This window comes from Micromys minutus (genome assembly GCF_963924665.1).
Source record: "Micromys minutus genome assembly, chromosome: 13".
Classification (NCBI taxonomy): Eukaryota; Metazoa; Chordata; class Mammalia; order Rodentia; family Muridae; genus Micromys; species Micromys minutus.
Genome location: NC_137982.1, coordinates 34,740,603 through 34,760,790, shown reverse-complemented (window position 1 = coordinate 34,760,790; position 20,188 = coordinate 34,740,603). Strand labels below are relative to the sequence as shown.

At 42.4% G+C, this 20,188-nt stretch overlaps 1 protein-coding gene across 3 annotated transcripts in view; it reads left to right on the top strand.

Annotated features, from left to right (window-relative positions):
• The first annotated feature begins 3,805 nt into the window (after positions 1 to 3,805).
• Positions 3,806 to 20,188, top strand: part of RBMS1 (RNA binding motif single stranded interacting protein 1) — a 207,644-nt gene continuing 191,261 nt past the window's right edge. For all 3 annotated transcript variants that reach the window (XM_080927910.1, XM_080927909.1, XM_080927907.1), the window contains exon 1: positions 3,806 to 4,051. In XM_080927910.1, the coding sequence (XP_080784036.1) occupies positions 3,977 to 4,051 (75 nt within the window). In that variant the 5' untranslated portion in view covers positions 3,806 to 3,976. The remainder of the gene's footprint in view (positions 4,052 to 20,188) is intronic.

Genomic DNA, 20,188 nt, shown 5'->3' with positions numbered 1-20,188 from the left:
TACTTAGAATCAACTGATGTTAACCAAGTACGATTAAGTTTATTAGGTGTGATAATATTAGACAATACTCTTATTGGTTAAAGGGTGCTAGATATTTTCTTGTAAATAAAAATGAGGTGTGTGTGTGTGTGTGTGTGTGTGTGTGTGTGGTATATACATATACACATATGTATACACACAATCATTAGACCACTCAAAGAGAATATGTTGAAATATATTATTCTGCATCCACAATCCAGGGTCATCCTTGGACCCTTCCTGTTTACTCCTAACGCTCTGCTTTTGTGGAGAGAATCCTTACTTTGAATTTTATGTTTATATTAGCTTTGTTTTATTTGTGCTTTAAAATGATTCATATGCTTATTCTTACATACTGTTTATTTTTTTTCTGCTTTTGAAGCTCATAAAAATGGAATCACTTCTTGTATATTGCTGACTTGCTGCTTATTTTAAAATAGGTTTTATAAGTTAGCATGTGCATGTCTGTGTGTACCTGTGTCTATGTGTGGGTATGTACACATAAGTACAGGAGTCTGTGGAAGCCAGAAGAGGGCGATGCATCTCTTGGAGTTAGTTACAGATGGTTGAGAGCCGGAACTTAGATTCTGAGAACTAAACCTGGGTCCTCTGAAAGAGTAGTGCACACTCTTAACTGCTGAAGCAGCTCCCCAGCCCCTTGACTGGCTTCTTTGCTAAGCATTAAACTTGAAATGTTGTGTGCTGATGCTTTTAACTGTGTTGTTGCCGTTTCTGTTGCAGTGTCTCCTTGTGTCTACATACCTGTGTCTATATATTTTTAAGCATTGTATGGTTGATGGCCATCTGACTTACTTTTAGTGCTGTATGAAGCACAATGTATTCTTGTGCACATTTCCTGGGGCATCTGTAGAAGACTAACATGTTTGTACCTGCAACTGCATTGTAGAACAGAGCAGATAAAGTTGGATAATGACAAACTATGTTCTGCATTGATGGCGGTACAAACGCATGCTTCTGATAATCAATTCTCTGAGAATTTCCGTCTCCATCCTTCACTTGCTCACATCATTTTCATTGTTGGTTTTTTTTTTTTATTGGTGGTAGTGGTTCTCTCTCTCTGTCTCTCTCTCTCTCTCTCTCTCTCTCTCTCTCTCTCTCTCTCTCTCTCTCTCTCTCTCTCTCTCTCTCTCTCTCTCTCTCTCTCTCTCTCTCTCTCTCTCTCTCTTTCTCTCTGCCAGTGTGGCAAAGAGTAAAATGTCACCTTAGCAGAATTACCATATTACTAATGGAATGTTAGTATTTTTTCCATATGTGGGTTGGAAATTTGTTGCTCTCCCTTTGTGAATAAAAACTCCCCTTTATTCTAACAAGCTGTTTCTCTTTTTCATGCTGATCTGGAGAATTTCTCTAAATATTATACACATTAACCTTCTGTCATTATTTGTAAAAGTAATTATCTTGTGGCTCATTTTTATTCTTTTTAGGCCCATTCTACAAACTAAGCATCGCAATAATGTCACTCTCTTTCCCCTTATTAATCTTCCCCCACATCAGGATTACATAGATGTCCATCCTTGTGTCCCCTAATAGTTTTTGCGATTTTGGCTTTTTGAGTGTAATCGTTAATGCAGCTGGAGTCCCCATCTTTAATATTTGTGAAACAGGCCTTTATTTTATTTTATTTTCCAATGTGGATAGCCAATTGACCTAGAATCATTTATTGAAAAGTTCATTCTTTGCCCACTGCCCTGTAATACCAGCTCAGTCATAAATCAAACCTCTATATACGTCTGGGGCTGCTTTTGGGCTCTTGAAAATGAACTGGATTTTCATCATCCAGGAGGGGAAAAAAAAGTAAGTAGAACAGTCTCACTTTGGCAATTTCCTGTGTCTTTCAAACCTAGACTGAGTTCTTTCTCAACTTATTTCTCTTCAGTCAGTCACCCCTTCAAAACCATTATTCCTAGCTCTCTGGGTTCCCCCAAAACAGCATGGTAGAGACTTCTCTACTTAAGAACTAGGAGCACTCTCATATGGAAAAAATATGAGGAGCATTTCCAGCTCACCTATTTAGGCACTGGGCCACTCTAACCTGCAGGTTGGCATTAATCTTCACAGTGCCCAGCATGAGACAGAAACTAAGGAAATCTAATTTCCTCGTGAGATTTTATATCGATGAATGAGGAAGTACATGAGCTGCCCTCCTGACATGTCCAAAGTGTGTTCACATGAACTGCAACTATTTTATCTTTTTCAAAAACATGTATGGCCTAAAAACTTGTCTAAATCATGTAAAGATAAGGGTCCCAGCTCACTGTTTTATCATTTTTAAAGCCTGTCTTAAAATATAAAGATCTGATTACTGAAGAAAATCATGCATCCCTGTTGGGCTAGATTTACCTTGTACTGAGAAGTGACTCAAACAACACAAACAAACAAACAACAAAAATCCCAAGAAGACAAAACAAAGCAACCGAGTCCTGTTCAATATGTGTTTTTCTCCTTGTCTTTTATCAGCCGGGCAAGGACACCAACTTAGGGACATTTTCTTCCCCATCCTATTGTACATTTCGTATTGTCTCTTTTTGAGCTAGAATATAAAAGTCTTCTGCCGGCAACTTCAGGGACCAATTAACTCCATTAAATTATATCCAGTTATGGAGTGAACTGAGCCGCTGCTCGTCTGGGGCTGTCTAGAGCTGAGACAATTAGGAGATGGAGGGAAGCAGAAAGGGAGATTGATTTTATGTGTCACCGAAGCACACTGCAACAATATGCCAGCGTGACTTTCAAAATGGCCTTAAAATATTCCAAACTCAGGGAGTTTCCTTGCTCCTGAGTGGGAGTTGATAGACTGTCTGGAAGCATTAAAAAAGGCAGGGAGAAGCTGATGTCTATATTGTGTCCTCTAATAACATCCTTCCTCTTTTTGGCATCTTTCCCTTAGAAGGACCCGCCAGTTTGCTGTGTGTGTGTGTGTGTGTGTGTGTGTGTGTGTGTGTGTGTGTGTGTGTGTGTGTGTCTACGCAAAGAGCATTGGTTTCACATCTGGGAAAACCAAACGGAAGGACACTAACCTTCCCAAGGTCACTTAGAAAATTAGTGCTGTGACCTGGTGTGTGGGTGGAACAGAACCCAGGTGTCCTGGCTCCAGCTTTGTGGTTAGACATTAAAGCATTTTCCTTTGTGGGGAGAAAAAAAAAAAAAAAGAATCACCGGTCCGGGAATTTGGGAGAAGTGAGAGATTAATCAGATTTCCTCTTTCCCCCTTTCCCTCCCTCCCCCACTTACGAAGATTAAAAACTCAGGAAAGCTAGAGGTGCCTTCTCGGCAGTTATTAAGCAGGGTGTACCAAACCTATTCCCACCCTGGACACAAAGCGATCGCCGCTCCCAGAGATTCTGTGCGTCCTCTTGAGAGCCTAGGAGGTGAGGAGTGGTGGAAAGTCAGCCCTCACCTCCAGCGGGTCCGGGGCTCGGCGGTACCCAAGCCCCGCCCCCGGCCGCCCTTCCCCCGCGGCCTCGGCAGCCAGCCCCTCTCCCCTCTCGCTGTCGGGCGCACCCACCCCAGATGCCGCCTGGCACCAAGCGCAGCCGCCGCCGCCGCCGTACTTTCCAGTTGTATTGATCACTCTTAGCTGAGCTCAGCCTGCTCCCGGAGCGCAGCGCGGCCCGAGCGTCAGCCCTTGGCAGCTCGGCACAGTCGGGCTCCCAGAGGAAACTCCTTGGGAGCGCCCTGTCCGGGGTGTCCTCTGCGCTCTGCAGTGTCTTTCTGTCTGCCTGGAAGGAGGAGGAGGAGAAGGAGGAGGAGGAAGAGCAGAAGGAGGAGGTGGAGGAGGAGGACGTCGTCTGGTCCCGGTTGGGAGGTGGAGCAGTGGCAGCAGCAGCCGCCGAGGCAGCAGCCGCCGCCGCCTCCGGAAAGGGAGAGGCAGGAGAGATCGGGACTTGGAAAACCTAAAGTGTCTGCGACCCTGCACGGCAGGCTTCCTTCCAGCTTCATGGGCAAAGTGTGGAAACAACAGATGTACCCTCAGTACGCCACCTATTACTACCCCCAGTATCTGCAAGCCAAGGTAAGGAGGCGAGGGGAAGGGTCACCAAAGGAGGGGACGGAGGAGGCGCGCGCCAGGCCGGGCTAGGGAGGGGCGCACGACGACCCTGCCGCCTCCGGGTGCAAGTGCTGGGGTTGCTAACTATAGCGCTGGCCTGGGCAGAGCCGGGCAGCGCGCGGGGCGGCGGCTTCCCGGGGAGCCGATCGCGGCGATCGGGTTACCGAGAGTAGCGGGGGGAGCGACTAGACCGGAAAGGACCGCCGACCCCTCTCTGGCCGGCGAGGAGGAAAGGGTCTCGCGGCCTCACGGCTCCCCCTCGTCCAGTCGGGTCTGGCGGCGGGCCGACGCTTGGGGCCCGCTTCAGGACTTGCTGGTGGCACGGCTTTCAGACCTCTTGGGGCCTCGCCCTGCGGGCAGTAACTGTGGGGTCCCCGTGAGTGGCGCGCAGCCCCCCTTCCGCCCCGCCCCACCCCGCCCCGCCCCGCAGGACTACCCTCCAGCTCCCGCGCGCTCGACGAAGGTGGCCGAGGGGGCCGGGACCGTCTGCTCCCCGCCTTGGGCCCTGTGCGCCCGCCCCTCGCCTCTGATCTTTGTGCGGTGTGGCACTTCACCTGGTTACTGATTTCCACTTTTACGCTGGTGTTTTGGGTAGAGAAGTGGCCAAAGTTCACTCTGCATTCATTGATGTCCCCTTTAATCTTTTCTGTAGCTTTTACATGAAAGGGACAATGAGTAGATTTCGATTCATAGAAAGTGACTTTGTATTTACTTTACTTTTCTTTCTTTCTTTCTTTCTTTTTTTTTTTTTTTAACTGCCTTACATATTTACCAAAGAGCGATTTTTCAATTCTGCTCAAAAGCGGCACAGTCTTGGGTAAGGACCACTGATGACTTGCAGGCAGGCAGATTGTGTCTGGCTTTCTAGGGACCTGGGTACTTTGTTAATGGGCCTATGCTAATTTTACAACCGTTTGATGTCTCCTAAACTAATTTTAAAAATTATTAGGGTTCACAAAAAGTGCATCTTACTGCCCTGAAATCATCTGCCACAATTAGAGAAGGCGGACGGTGATGCTGGGGGGCAAGCAGCCTTTTTCAGCCTAGCATGTCCTTCCAGATCACAAAAGACTCAGGCATGGATGCAGTGTTTGAACTTTCTTTAGGGGATTGCTTGCTGACAGATGGACATTGCTCACCTGGTACTAAGAATCCGTGCTTCAACCTTGAAAGCTTTACTTCTTCTCAATGCGTGTGGTCCATGTCGCCCTGTCCCTAGCTCAGTGTTTGTCCATGTAAAAAGGACTTGTCAGCAGAGGCCAGAAATGTCCCAGCACCCAAAGGCCACCTTGCTGCTCTCCCAGTTCCCCCTTCTCTCACCAGGGATCTGTAAGGTGCTAGCAAATGCAAAAGCACCACACTGTTCATCTCCATGTGGTTGGCATGTTGGCATGCCATTGTTTTAGAAACTTGAGGGAGATATATATTCTTTCTCTCTCTCACTCTGTGTGTGTGTGTGTGTGTGTGTGTGTGTGTGTGTGTGCTGTTCAAAAAAATTTTGTAACACAATCAACCTTTTAGATGTGTTATATATTTGATGTTCTCATTTAAATTATGCAGCATTTGGGTGCCTGAAGGACAAGCCTATTCAACACTTAATTCCATGAATAATGAATACACACATTCAGGTGAAGAAGGGGGGGGGGAAGCCATGTGTCTATGAAACATTTACCTTAGTAATTTTTATGTACCATTAGTAAGTTAGAAACCAACTACATAGCATTTAATATAGCTAATGCAATGCCATTTGGCTTTTATTTATTTATTTATTTTTTTGCCCTGTAAATAATTGAAGAGAGAGACAAACAGCAAAAGCCTGCTGGGTTAATTAGGGCTGGATCCCAGGAAGCTTTAGGGCCCATTTTCTGAAAGTGTGCTTCCTGCATAAAGCATTTAATATTGATTTGTGTTACAGTAAATGACAGTCTCAAAGCATATTTTGCTGTCTCTCCTATGAAATCTGAAATCTCATTGCTCCAGATCCCTTTGTTTCGGAAGAAAGGTTCGTCCTCACTTGACCCACGTAATGCCATGTTTTAAAAGTTTGGTAATTAAATCCAAACTCCCTACTGTAAAGGTGTCATAATTAGTTCAGAAAGGAGTGTCTCCAAAAAATACAAAGGGACTACATGCAGATTTTAGATACCAGAGTGGGAGTTGGGGACACACACCCCTTTTCTCCTTCCTGTAGTCACTGGTAAGATGGTGGTAGTATAAGTCATTAAGGAATATGGAGACCTCATTTGACTCCTAGTTTAATAGCATTAATGAATTCACAGAGAATCTGTTGTCTCCGGTGCTGATGCTTGCCAGTGTGTGTTCTGACCTTCCAGAGATAGAATACGTCACTCTCTGTAAAGTCCACGGGTGTGTTTGGCTAGGCTCAGCTGTTGTGAACTTCTACTTGAAAGCGGTGTCAAAAAGTAAGGAATGGTAGGCTAGTTATTTAAAAACATCTTTTAACTCAAGGTCATAAAGTAGAAGCAGTTTTGTTGGATCATGGAGGAATAGATAGATCTAATGTCTACCAATTTTTAAAAGTTCTGTAAAACAAATTTTATTACTTACCGTACCTTCCAAAGTTGCATGTGTCGAATACTTCTTGTGTTAATCCGATCAGAGCCTGTCTTGGAAAATTTATTTTGAAAGATACTCCCATAAAAACAAATCAATTCATTTTTGCAATCAAGAATATAACACTTAGAGCCAATAAGTACATCTGTGTGCATCATGCTTTGACAGAAAGGGAAGGTAATAGCATCTGCATAGAGCATCTGGCTCATGAGAGGCTTCTGAGAACAGAGTAGGCCGGGACAGATGTGAAAGGTAGTTTCTGTCCTGCCTCAGCCTACAGAACTCAGAACTGGAGTGGTCCATGCTACCCCGTGGGGGTGGTTTTGTTTTGTTTTGTTGGCTTTTATTTCCCATTCAGTGCCGGCTTACTTCACCAGGTCTGCCTTATCACCTGGCCCAGTCATCCTGAAGTATCCTTTGATGTAAGTTTGTAAACATGAGCACACATTGTTCTAAAGAATATTCCAGGTGTTTTCAAATGACTTATGGGACATCATAAAACATTGAATTTGTGCTTCAGGTTTTAGCTGTTAAAAAAGAAAGAAAAGGAAGGAAGAAAAGAAGGAGAAAAAGAAAGAAAGAAGGAAATTTTAATTAACATTTTAACTCAACGATTTTTATGTACAAGTTGTTGGGTAGTAGGTACAGGAAATTCCACTTCTGTCCAGGCGGAATGAATCATGGCTGGTGTACATGAGACACCAGACCATACGTTGCTGCTATATATATAAATGTTTATGGGGATACAATATTTACTCCTCTTTGGCAGAATAAGAAATTTGTGTTTTTCTTAATTTATATTCCTTGCGGGATATTTTGTACCTTGAAGGCAACATGATACATATAATCTTTATTTATGTATCATGTATCACCAGTCTACAGTTTTCTGAAATATCCAAAGCTTCTGGTTTATGCATATCATGTTTTCTGTACTAATAAAATGTTTTGTTTTTATTAGTACAGAAGAATTATTGCTGCTGAAAGGAAATAATTTTGCTTTAAGATGAGTCTTGTATAAATGGATACTAAAAGACATATCTATACTCAGCTTCAAAATATGAAAAAAATAACAAAATGTTTTTGAATTTTACCACTGAAGGCAGCAGGGACAAGACAGCTTCCATCTCAGCCTCTTTCACAACCTGAACCGTTATTTATCTGTGGTTGATAACTATTATCCAAACAATCTGGAAATCAAGATCATGATTCTAGGTGAAAAAGTAGCAACTGTAACTAGGTGGATGTGATGTACAAGGGCACAAGCTGGGTGATTGGAGTGAGACTTAAAAAGTGTCTGCCATAACCAGGTGAGGAAAGATCACTTAAGTGCATCAGCTCAGCAGTGCAGCATTTCATGCGCATGTGCTAACTTAATTTCCCTAGTAGGATATTTTGAGGGTCTAGACATGACATGAAAGAATCAAGGTTATGGAAATGTTCAAAGCAAGGTTGCAATATAGAGCAATACTGTTGCACCCACTCTTTCAGGTATCCTTAGAGTTTTGCAGAATCTATTAGCTCTGGGTTGAGAGTCAAAGTTTAAGCTGCTAGAAAAGATGAGGGGAAGATGTGTGAGGGAGGAGCGTGTGTTTGTATATCGTGACTCAAGACTGGCAGTGTTGAGTGAAATTTAAATTCAAATATAGAAAATGTCCATGCAATACATTTTTAGGGGGACCTTTACTAATATGTACTGTTTGTAGTTTGTCTAATGGTTTATTGAAATTCTGAAGTTATAACCTAATAATGAAGTTATTATAATAATAAAGTTATCACCTAATAAAAATTTAAGTTATAGATTTCTTAGCTAAATAGAAAAATTCATCTCTTTTCCTTTCTTTTTATTTAAGAAATAACTTTCAGGGAAGAAAAACACTTTTTTAATGTATCACATTATCCAATAAAAATATATAAGAGAGATCTATCTAGAGTGGAGAAGTAAGTGTTCCATAAAAATGGCGTCAATGGTTAAGAGTTTTTGGTGCTCATAAAGAAAAGGGCTCTCTAACCTAGTTTTGTTTCCCCTTGGGCACTCCCGGTTTAACCAGGGTTTGTTTACTCTAAGCACGGTGCCACAACCCCTCTAGAATTCTGCCCTCAAATACACAAGGTCGTCCCTGGTCCCGGCCTCTGATTTCTAAAACAGTAGGTGCTGAGTAAATACTTTCTAGTGAAGTAGAATTATTTATGACAAAAAAAAAAAAAAGGAAAAAGGAAAGGAATACTATATTTATTGAGATTTCAATTACTTTTTTTTCTTTAGTGAAATTTTCTAAATGATTTGTGAATTTAGTTAGAACCCTAAAAATATTATATATTGATGTGTCGATGACTTATACAGCCCAAAGTGACCCACTTCCCTCCCTCCCTCCCTCCCTCTTCTCTCTCTCTTTCTGAGTTTGTGTCTGAGAGATCTACAATAAGGAACATGGATGTTGGAAAAAGTGTCACTGTGGTACATTAAGGAGGTGCCACACAGTGCGTTGGTAACGCAGCCCACCTGAATATCTACCGTCAGTCCGTCCCCTTTTACCAACCTCGCTTGAGTGTTTTTTGCTTAATCTTCCAGAAAATTCCTTTTGGGGGGTATATTTCAGACTTGTCAAAAACATTGACTTATCTAGTAAATAGCAACTAACACACAAATTGAAGCTGACATGTTGAGCACCTTAGTTCTCACTCTGTAATCCTAAACTTGGCACTTGTTCGGCTAGCTCTGGAATCCAGAGAATATGGGTTTTTTTTTTTTGTTTTTGTTTTGTTTTGTTTTTGTGTTTTCAAATCTCATTCGTTGTGATAGTTAAGTAAAACAAAACAAAAAAGCAAAACAAAACAAAAACCCAGAGAATGTATCCAGTTGTCCTAAAGGAAGAACCTTCTTATTCTATGAGAGATAGCTTTACTTAAACGCAAACATGGAATGAGGTCAGTTACTAAATGCAGCACCATAATATTTGATGTAACATCAAGGTAAATATTCAGAAGTTGAACATTGTACTCAGGGATGTTGTGTGGGACTGATTGAAATGTTCTTGTTTCTCTGATATCTCATTTTAATGAATAAATAGTGGAAACTGAGCTTGGCAGGGCTTCATGAAAACATTCTTTAGGTGACAGAACTGGGAACTGCATCAGGTGACACACAGAAAATGGCCTCTCAGACCCACATGTGCCAGACACATGCAGATACCATATTGGAAGCTAAACATGCCTGAGTCTGGTAGGTTTGAGAGGGACAGTGAAAGGAGGTTGTGGTAACCATGCCAACAGCCAAATGAATGTATCCAAAGTATGATTGCCATGCCAACAACTAACCAAACATAATCCAAAATTTAATTATTCATATTTGTTTAGTGTAGATATTTTCCTTATCATCTTCATATGAATGTTCCAATTTTTCAACCAATCCCAGGAAGGCAAGCAAATGATGAGAAAGTAACAAAAAGGATATTTTTTTTAAAAAGAGGCTGATGTTTTGACCTCTTAATATAGCAAATTTAGAATAGAGAGGATTGTCTCCCTTGCATTATTTTTTTAGCAAATTCTTAAATGGAAGCATCTGTCATTCTAGAAGACATTATCTTCTGGATAACGACTAAAAGATATGGGTTCTTAAAGAGAGATTGCATGCTAATATGCAGCTAACTGGCACTTTAAGCATTCAAGATCATCATCTGGTACATTATGCCCTATAGTGGCCATAATATATGTGTGCTGAAATTAGGTTACGTTTCCAGCTGGTTGCCTGTTGGTAAGTTGCATGTTGCCCATCCACTGTGCTCCTGAGTGAACCCAGTATCTGGCCTCAGACAGTAGGATGTGCCAGGAAGGAGAACATCTGCTCCCTGGTTCTAGCACACTGCAAAACACTGGGGAGACAGAATAGACCCCTTGTATGGAATAAGCGAATAGTTACAATACAGCCCAGCTAGACATTGTCCTTGCAGCCAATGGTCTGAGTGACAGAGGAGGTCCTGAGATCTATGTGGGATTAAAAATTCATGTGGATTTTGTGAGAAAAAGTAGAGTTCCAAGAGAAGCTACCACTAATTCGAGAATCTTAGAAAGAAATTGGGCTTTAAATAAATGAATGGAAATTCCTTTGAAATTGAATTAATAATCTACTTTATTTTATTTTGTTCTTTTGCTTTATAATTCTCTTGAGGGTGCTTTGAATCTTAAAAGAATTGCATTTTGTTGTACTTTATGTTAACTCCGTCCCTTAAAGTTCCACACTCGATTACTTTATTTTACATTATTTTCAGTGTTATGCTTACAAATGTGCTGTTAAGCCAACCTATTAGTGTGGTGGCAGGCTGGTAATGTAGTTTTCAAATGATGACATAATGACCTACAGAAATGTTATTTGTATTGCTATATTTTATTTAAAGCAATGTTTACTTCTCCCAACCCATTAGCCGTACTCATGGAAAAAGGAAGAAAATAAATTTGGCGATCTAAATGTCTCTAACTAGATCTTTGTCTGTATCGTAAGGACTGGTGATATCCAGGGTGAGCTAGCAGGGTTGAAAGAATTTTTTCTTTTCAAAATTATTCCTGGCTTTTTGTGAACACCCATTTATGGGGTCGTTATCTAACTTTATTTTAAATGAGCCTGTTATTCACCTCTGTAAGTAGAACCCAGTGCTGTGGGAGCCATATGGTCTTCTGCTTGACTCTGTATGGCATCCAGGGCCCATCCTTCTGACTGCTCCCTGGACATGTGTTACACAGTTGGGGCTCCTGGGTCCTAGACAAAGGGATTTTAGGGAAACTTTTTACTCAACAAAATGAGATCATTTCATAGATGCTTGCCCCAAGTCACTGAAGGTCTTGAAGGACTAGTTCCCAGGCTCATTTCACAAAACACCAGTTCTGTTGCCTATGAGTTGAAAAGTTGAGTATTCAGAAGAGCACCAGGGGGTAGGGCCTTCTCTGAACACTACACCTTTAACCTCAGATTCCTGGCCGTGGGGAATAAATATGACCAAAATGATTTTCATGTCATGAGCTTATGTCTATATTAGCCTCAAGTAGCACTACACCATTTCCCCTGCTAGGTAGGTATTTTTTTCAACAGTAATTGTTTTGAGTCGACAACAGAAGTTAAGTTTGTACGGGAGATCCTCTGGTAAGCTTCTGCTTGGATCACAAGAAGTATTTTCACAGTTTATATTATAGTGTGTCAGGTAAGCTTTTGGTTACACAGGAAAGTAAACTTCACTAGAAATTTGTAACACCCCAAGGCTAACCCCCAAGGCTAATCTTCTTGGTGGTGTTTGGACCTGTCACCAAGCCAAAATGAGGACATTTAGAAAAATAAAAATTTGCCAGAAAAATATTTTCAAGTTATTAAGTACAGCACTCTCAAGACCCTCTTTATCTTCTACACAATATGGTTCTGATTAATTCCCTTGTTTTAAACATGCAAGTCTTTTCTTTAAAAGTCCATGTGATCATTTGCATACTTCTAGGTTGTACTTTCTTAAAAAAATAGAAAAGTATCGACTCCTAGAGAATTGATGGATATTTTCCCTATCCTCTAGGTGATTTATTTAGTGATTAGGCATGCCTTAATTTAAAGTGATTGATGTGTGCATGAGTGAGTGAGTGAGTACATGTTTGTGTGTGTGTGTATACATGTGTGCACTGTATGTATGTTTGTATGTATGTGTCTGTACACATGTGTATATATGTGTTGTGTGTGTTTGTGTGTGTGTGTATGTCTGCATGTCTGTGCTTGTGTGTGTATGTGTGTGTATGGTGTGTGCATGTGTGTGTATATGTGGGTGTGTAAATGTAAATGTGTATGTGTGTATATGTGTGTATATGTGGGTGTGTAAATGTATGTATACATGTATGTGTGTGTGTAATTATGTGTGTGTGCATGTGTGTGTATTGTGTGCTCATGTGCATGTGTGTGCATGCTCAGACTGATGCATGCATACTCATGCAGACACATACTAGTGTCAGAGGATGACTTCAGGTATTGCGTCTCCATAAGTTGGTCCAAGTTGTCTTTTGAAACACGGTTTGCAAGTCACTTGGGCTTGCTGGTTAGGGTGAAGTGGTGCCTAGCTTTTTATTGGTGTTCTGAAGATTAAACTTGGGTCCTCATGTCTGTGTACCATGTACTTTCCTGACTGAGTGCTCTCTCTAGCCATTCAGTAAGTTCATTTCTGTTGGTGATCCAGAACTGGAAACTCTCTTCTTGTACAGATGCTCATACATAAAAGTAGACTTCCCACCCAACCCATATGAGCTTATGGAAGTGATTCACATTATAAGTCACTAAAACTTTATACCACTCCCATCACAGAATCCAACCAACCCCCAGGGGATGCTTCTTGGAGAACAGGATGAGTATTAAGAGTTGGAATTCCTGGAGCTCATCATGGCCTTCTTCAGTGGGGATGACTTGGTTTAGAGTTCTGAAATAGGGCTTTGAGCTATCAGGAATGAGGAATGGGCTTCTAGGAGATGAGCCATGTGGCTCAGGACACCAGATGAGTAAGACATTTGCAAAAGCAGCTGTTGGCTATGAAGCCTCCAGCTGTGGTCAACCCCCTGGGGCTCAGAATTCCTGCACTTTCTTGAGATAGTATGGATTCCTTTTTATTTTAAGTTTTTACCTAGAATCACTCTATGGAGCACACACAGGTTAAAAATCTGACCCTAGGGCTGGGGAAATGGCTCAGCAGTTAAGAGCTCTGGCTGTTCTTACAGAGTTCAAATCCTAGCAACCACATGCTGGCTCACAAACATCTGTAATGGGATCTCATGCCCTCTTCTAGTGTGTCTGAAGACAGGGAACTCATATACATAAAATAAATAATTCGTAAACAAACAAAAACCTGGAAAAGTATCCAACCCTGAAAGGGGGGAAAAATGAAAGAAAGAATGAACTAGTCCATGCTTTCGATGAGCTCTTGGGATTTTGTTTGTGGATTGTGGTGTCACCAGCTTCTGGAAAAACCACTAGTCTCAGCTTGGGGATAAAGACATAGCCAGGGAGGCATTTTCCAGTCTTAGGGTGTTTTCTTCCTGCTTCTCCCCATCCCTGTGCTCAGCTTTTCTTTCTACACTGTGTTGAGCCACTGTGGTCTGACTGCTGAGCACTGACAGCCTCCCGCAGTGACGTCACAGGGAAGCCACTCCCACTCGCTCTGCCTAGATCCTGCACCAAGTGTGTCCCACTTATTTTGACTAGAAAAGTCTTTATTGCCTTTGAATGCTACAGATCACGACTAAGAAATTGCTAACTATAGTTGTCCCTTTGAATTGGAGCTTTCTTCTGATTTTTTTTTAATCCAACTTTATGTGGAAACTTAAAATACAGTTTTATTTGTTAATGCATAAGTGTTATAGAAGCATTGGATGTGATAATTTTATAATTTGAAGAAGATATATAATTAACATATCAGAAACTACTTTGATGACAAGTATGTGTTCTTAATGAGATTGTAACAAGTATGCACAGTCAAATGACAGGCATTTACATTATTCTCTCAATCCCCAGTAAGATGTGAAGTCACATGTAACCTTTTCTATTTCTTAACAATTTCAATACTTACTTAACAAATAATTACAAGAGAATTTTGCCTATTTTAAACATGTTTCTTACTTGGTAGCTGTTTCCCAGATTTAAATCGTACTAGCAGAAATCTTAAACATTGATTTGTTTTTTAAGAAGGAAGGTTTCTGTTGTTGCTGTTTTTTCTGCTGCTGTTGTTGTCTTAGCAGATGCTAAAAGGGGGTGTTTGAGATGATGTTGGGTAATATGTAATCCTCTTCTGTCTGTCACAGATTCAGATGCATTGTCTCAGCAGTATCTGGGTGTTCCGAGGAGCATCCTTTGAGGCTGCAGAATTTGATTTGACTGGGGCTGAGGGTCACATGGAGATACGTGCGCTGTGATAGTGATCTCTGTCTGGGCCCTAATGAACATCTGCTTTCCAGGGCGTTGTAACAGCTCTTCTCTTTGTTTCCTGCTTCTTTGCCACTTTTATGTGAACCTTGTTAGACCCGGCAAATGGGGTTGTTTTTGTTTGTCTTTCAAGATGCAAATGCTCCTGTCTCCCTTTATGGGGGAAATAATATTTAAATAAAATATATCAATTAATACACAGAGAATTGAATGGCAACCACAGACCTCAGAGCTGCATCTCCTTCCCACAACTTGAGCACATTATATCGCAATCATCTGGTTGAGATCATATACATGGAATTACCTAGCCAATTTAATTAAGGTGGACTAACACCTATGGGGCAAGCATTGTGTTACACCCTGAAAAGTATGAATATGTAAAAAATACATGATTTAGACCATGTACAGCACAGTGACATTACGTATTTAAAGGTTTGCAGTGAGGTAGAATATATTGCAGGTACAGTAATGTGTAATATATTGTTATATAACTAAAGGTTAGGTTTATATAGTCACACAACAGATGCCTAGTTGACAATGTAACATTTCCAGCCAAACAGCCTCATTCCTACTCACCACCCATAGCCATTCATCCAGCTTCTGGCTTTGAGGATCATTTTTACCTTTTCTTATACTTTCTAAAGATGAAATTCTACCCTGTATCTCCTCTCGTGTTTGTTCTTTCTAGTCCGTCATTGTTTTGGTTTGAGTCATTGGTGTTATTATACGTGAGGTGTTTTTAAGATCCCATATAGTAGTCTATCACAGACAGACTGAATTGTATTCACCCCTCCTATTTTTCATGGGTGTTTGGATTATTTCAATTTGGGGCTATTTTGCATTAAATTGCTATAATTATTGTTGTTCATATCATGCCTTCAATGCATTACTCCTAATAGTGGAATTACAGGTTGTGGGATATGTGTGTGTTTGGCTTTGGTAGATATTAAGAGCTTCCTCTTCTGCAAGCAGAGAAAGGAAGCTCAGCTCTGTCGCTAATGCTTGCTATTGTCGGTCCTTTTCACCCTATCCTGCTGGTTAGTCATCCTCTCTTCTTTCCTCCTCCTCCTCCTCCTCCTCCTCCTCCTCCTCCTCCTCCTTCTCCTCCTTCTCCTCCTCCTCCTCCTCCTCCTCCTCCTCCTCCTCCTCCTTCTCCTCCTCCTTCTCCTTCTCCTCCTCCTCCTCCTTCTCCTCCTCCTCCTCCTTCTCCTCCTCCTCCTCCTCCTGCTCCTCCTCCTCCTTCTCCTCCTCCTTCTCCTTCTCCTCCTCCTCCTCCTTCTCCTCCTCCTCCTCCTTCTCCTCCTCCTCCTTCTCCTTCTCCTCCTCTCCTTCTCCTCCTTCTCTTCATCCTCCTCCTCCTCCTCCTCCTCCTCCTTCTCCTCCTCCTTCTCCTCCTTCTCCTCCTCCTCCTCCTCCTCCTCCTCCTCCTTCTCCTCCTTCTCCTCCTCCTCCTCCTTCTCCTCCTCCTCCTTCTCCTTCTCCTCCTCTCCTTCTCCTCCTTCTCTTCATCCTCCTTCTCCTCCTCCTCCTCCTTCTCCTCCTCCTCCTCCTCCTGCTCCTCCTCCTCCTTCTCCTCCTCCTTCTCCTTCTCCTCCTCCTCCTCCTTCTCCTCCTCCTCCTCCTTCTCCTCCTCCTCCTTCTCCTTCTCCTCCTCTCCTTCTCCTCCTTCTCTTCATCCTCCTCCTCCTCCTCCTCCTCCTCCTCCTCCTTCTCCTCCTCCTTCTCCTCCTTCTCCTCCTCCTCCTCCTCCTCCTCCTCCTCCTTCTTCTCCTCCTTCTCCTCCTCCTCCTCCTTCTCCTCCTCCTCCTTCTCCTTCTCCTCCTCTCCTTCTCCTCCTTCTCTTCATCCTCCTCCTCCTCCTCCTCCTCCTCCTCCTCCTCCTCCTCCTCCTCCTTCTCCTCCTCCTTCTCCTCCTTCTCCTCCTCCTCCTCCTCCTCCTCCTCCTCCTCCTCCTCCTCCTTCTCCTCCTTCTCCTCCTCCTCCTCCTCCTCCTCCTCCTCCTCCTCCTCCTCCTTCTCCTCCTCCTCCTTCTCCTCCTCCTTCTTCTCCTCCTCCTTCTCCTTCTCCTCCTCCTCCTCCTTCTCCTCCTCCTCCTCCTCCTCCTCCTCCTCCTCCTCCTCCTCCTCCTCCTCCTCCTCCTCCTCCTTCTCCTCCTCCTTCTCCTCCTCCTTCTCCTTCTCCTCCTCCTCCTCTTCCTTCTCCTCCTCCTTCTCCTCCTCTTCCTCCTCCTCCTTCTCCTTCTCCTCCTCCTCCTCCTTCTCCTCCTCCTTCTCCTCCTCCTTCTCCTTCTCCTCCTCCTCCTCTTCCTTCTCCTCCTCCTTCTCCTCCTCTTCCTCCTCCTCCTTCTCCTTCTCCTCCTCCTCCTTCTCCTTCTCCTCCTCCTCCTCTTCCTTCTCCTCCTCCTTCTCCTCCTCCTCCTTCTCCTCCTCCTTCTCCTTCTCCTCCTCCTCCTCCTTCTCCTCCTCCTCCTCTTCCTTCTCCTCCTTCTCCTCCTCTTCCTCCTCTTCCTGCTCTTCAGCGGCTGCAAGTCTCCCTCCTCCCATTGTCTGGGATGGTCTTGAGCTCCTGGGTTCAAGCATGTGTCACCTTTTCTACCTTTTCATAAAACTTACTGGTCAGTTGGTGCCCTCTTGTAAACTCTGCTTCAGATTTTCCATTTACTTTTTAAAAATAACAGTTTTATTGGGCTGTGATGCACACAGCCTATGACTACTTTTCACTACCTTTGGATTTTTTTTTATTGCTTTGTGGGTTTTTTAATATTTTTGGGCAGCCATCCTTCACCAGGCCTGTATGAGGGTAGCCCCAAATTTTCGGTTTCCCCATTCTGTCTGTCTGACATCTTTTAATGAATGCAGTTTCTCGTTTTAATGATGTTTTATCTTTTCTGACCATTGCCTTTGGTGTCTTTTAAGACAGTCTCTGCTGCTTTGAGGTCATGGTTCATGTTTCCTGCTTCCTTCTTTAGAAGTACTTTGTTCCCCAAATCCAGGTCTGCAATCCATTTCTAATTAGTTTCTGTGTATCATGTGTATAGTCTCAAGATTTTTCCCATCTGGGTGCATAATGAACCGGCACCATTTGTTGAAAAGACATTTTCCCTTTGTGAATTTCAGCGTTGCTTTTTAAGTCAAGTGACCGCATTTGTGTGTGGGGTTTTTGTCTGGATTGTTTGGTTCCACATTTAGTCTTGGGCCCAAAAGTCATTGTCTCAATTACTGTAGCAATAGAATGCGGGTATACATTGTAACGTTGAACCTTTCCAGATCCTTTACAGTTCCTTCCAGATTTCAAGACCACTGTGTGAGTCCTCCTCCGCAAAGAAATAGAATAGAATTTTAAAAACTAAAATGATATGAAGTCTATTGGAAAAGAGGAAGAACCATTAAACACGGCTAAGTCTTCCAAACCGCAGGTGTGATGCATTTTCACCTGAAATTACTGCTTGGAGTGATTAACAAGAATAGTGGAAGGCTAGTTCTAAATGTCTTGTTTACTAACTGTGCAGTCTGATGTCTTTAAAATGTATAGTATGGTAGTTGTTGATTGAAACTGTGACAAAAGTAATTACTTTGAAGAACGAGTGGATCATTTTATTGTCAGAGTCTAAATTAAATTTGAAAAGCAGCTTCCTGTGGACACTTGCCCTTTGAAAACAAAGGACATCTTTCTGGATTGTTTATTTATTCCAACCAAAATACATTCTCATTTCTTTTCTGTTTTCTCTTGGAGGCTTTGTTTGGTCTTGTCTTGAAAGTCTGCTACAATGCCTTATGTACATATGTATGCGTATGTATGTATGTATGTATGTATGTATGTATGTATGTATGTATTGAATGTACACAACAATAAATTTAATTCAATATCTTTGGTTTGGCGACTATCCTTACATCTCTTAAGAGTTTTTAAAAATATTCATGGGATATTGTGAACCCGAAGACTGGGGATTTCTAATTTAATAGAAACTTCTGAACAAGACAGCCTGCTGTTCTTTGGGCTTCTCTTTTCTTCAAAACTTTTCTTAGATGTTCCAAAAATTTACATATATTTTTTTTTGCCTTGTAAAGTTTTATGCTTTGATTATTGCTGTCTTCAATCAGCCAAAACCAACTATGGAGAACCTTCAAAGCTTATTAGTTCTGGCTGTGTCGCCTAGGTTGAGTGGGTGGTTAAATAGATGATCTCTAAAGCTCCTTTCAATTCTAACATTTATGATTCTGGGAGTTTATTACATCCTAGAACCACAGAATGCTAGATTTGGAAGGAACTTGAGGATCATTTGGTCCAAGCCCTCTTTTTATAGATGAGGATGGCTGTCCAAGGTGGAGAGACTAGAGGGGACAGAGTAAGGAGAACAGGAGAGCCAGGATTGGAGAACTGGGTCTCATTTCACATGACTGTTCAGCGCCTTGGCCATTAAGAAAGAAGGAAGACCTCACACAAACCACAAGCACCACCCTAGGGAGCCATCACAAGGTTGCGTGGGACAAGTGTCACCAGCTGGTGTCAACAGGAATCTGTAGTTCCTATGCTCCGAGGTCATCCTCAGTGAAGGATGGCTGAACTGCCCCACACCCTTCTGCCTTACATAGGCTGCTTCTCCCACTTTACCAGAGCCAGGTTCTGGGCTAGATCTGAATTTCTCTCTGGTTTCAGAGAAGCTGAGAAACCCATAGGAGGACCATCCTCTGTGGGTCCTAGATTATCTGTGTCCTTGTTCTGTTTCTGAATCCTCTTATCATATTCCTGGGGGTCTTTGTTTTCACCCTGGCAGAGGTGGACCCCAAAGTGCTTCATTCTGTCTCCCATTATCACTTTAACCGCAATGACTGCAAACCCAGTGGCGCTTTGATTAAACTCTTCCTTTATTTCTCTAAGTTTACTTGCTCATCTTCTTAATGGGAACCACCTTCTTCCTAAGGCAGCCACTTTACAGTTGTCTCTAGTGTTCTTCCAAGATATGGTATTTGGTTGGAAGAAGACACTTCATCTTAGAACGATGCTTCAGGATGTGTTTTAGTTATCTATATGGATAACCTTGGAAAGACAAAGGCACAGTGAGTAACGTCAGCTGCCCTTCTGTACCGTGTGCACACCTATTCTCTTGTGCTCTTTGGATATAAGTCCTTCGTCCGCACAACTGGCTGTGTGCTGTGCAGAAGGAGAGTTGAATACGGAAGCTGAGATATATCAAGTGGACAGGAGGGAATGCTGGTTCTGTGATGACCCAAAGATCCTCTGAGGCCTCTTAGATCATGTCCATACAGGCAAGATTATATAATTTAAAGCTGGACCATCAAGAGGCCTCATGATTAAAGATTAACTTGATATTAAGAAAAATAGGCAATTACTTTGAAATAATTGAAGTCCTTTGGAAAAGAGGATATTTGACTGACCGCCTCCGAGGATTACCTAATGGAGTCAACTGTGACAACTTTCATTCGCTTGTTTTTCACTGTTTTGAGCATCTTCTGCCTCAGACCTTTTTTTTTTTTTTCTGCCCTCAAAGTGTTGCAGCAGTAGCTGGCAAACTCTAGAAACTATGGGAACTGTCAGAGACGACTGTTGGGCAATTTCAAAGCCCGTTATCTGTAATAGAA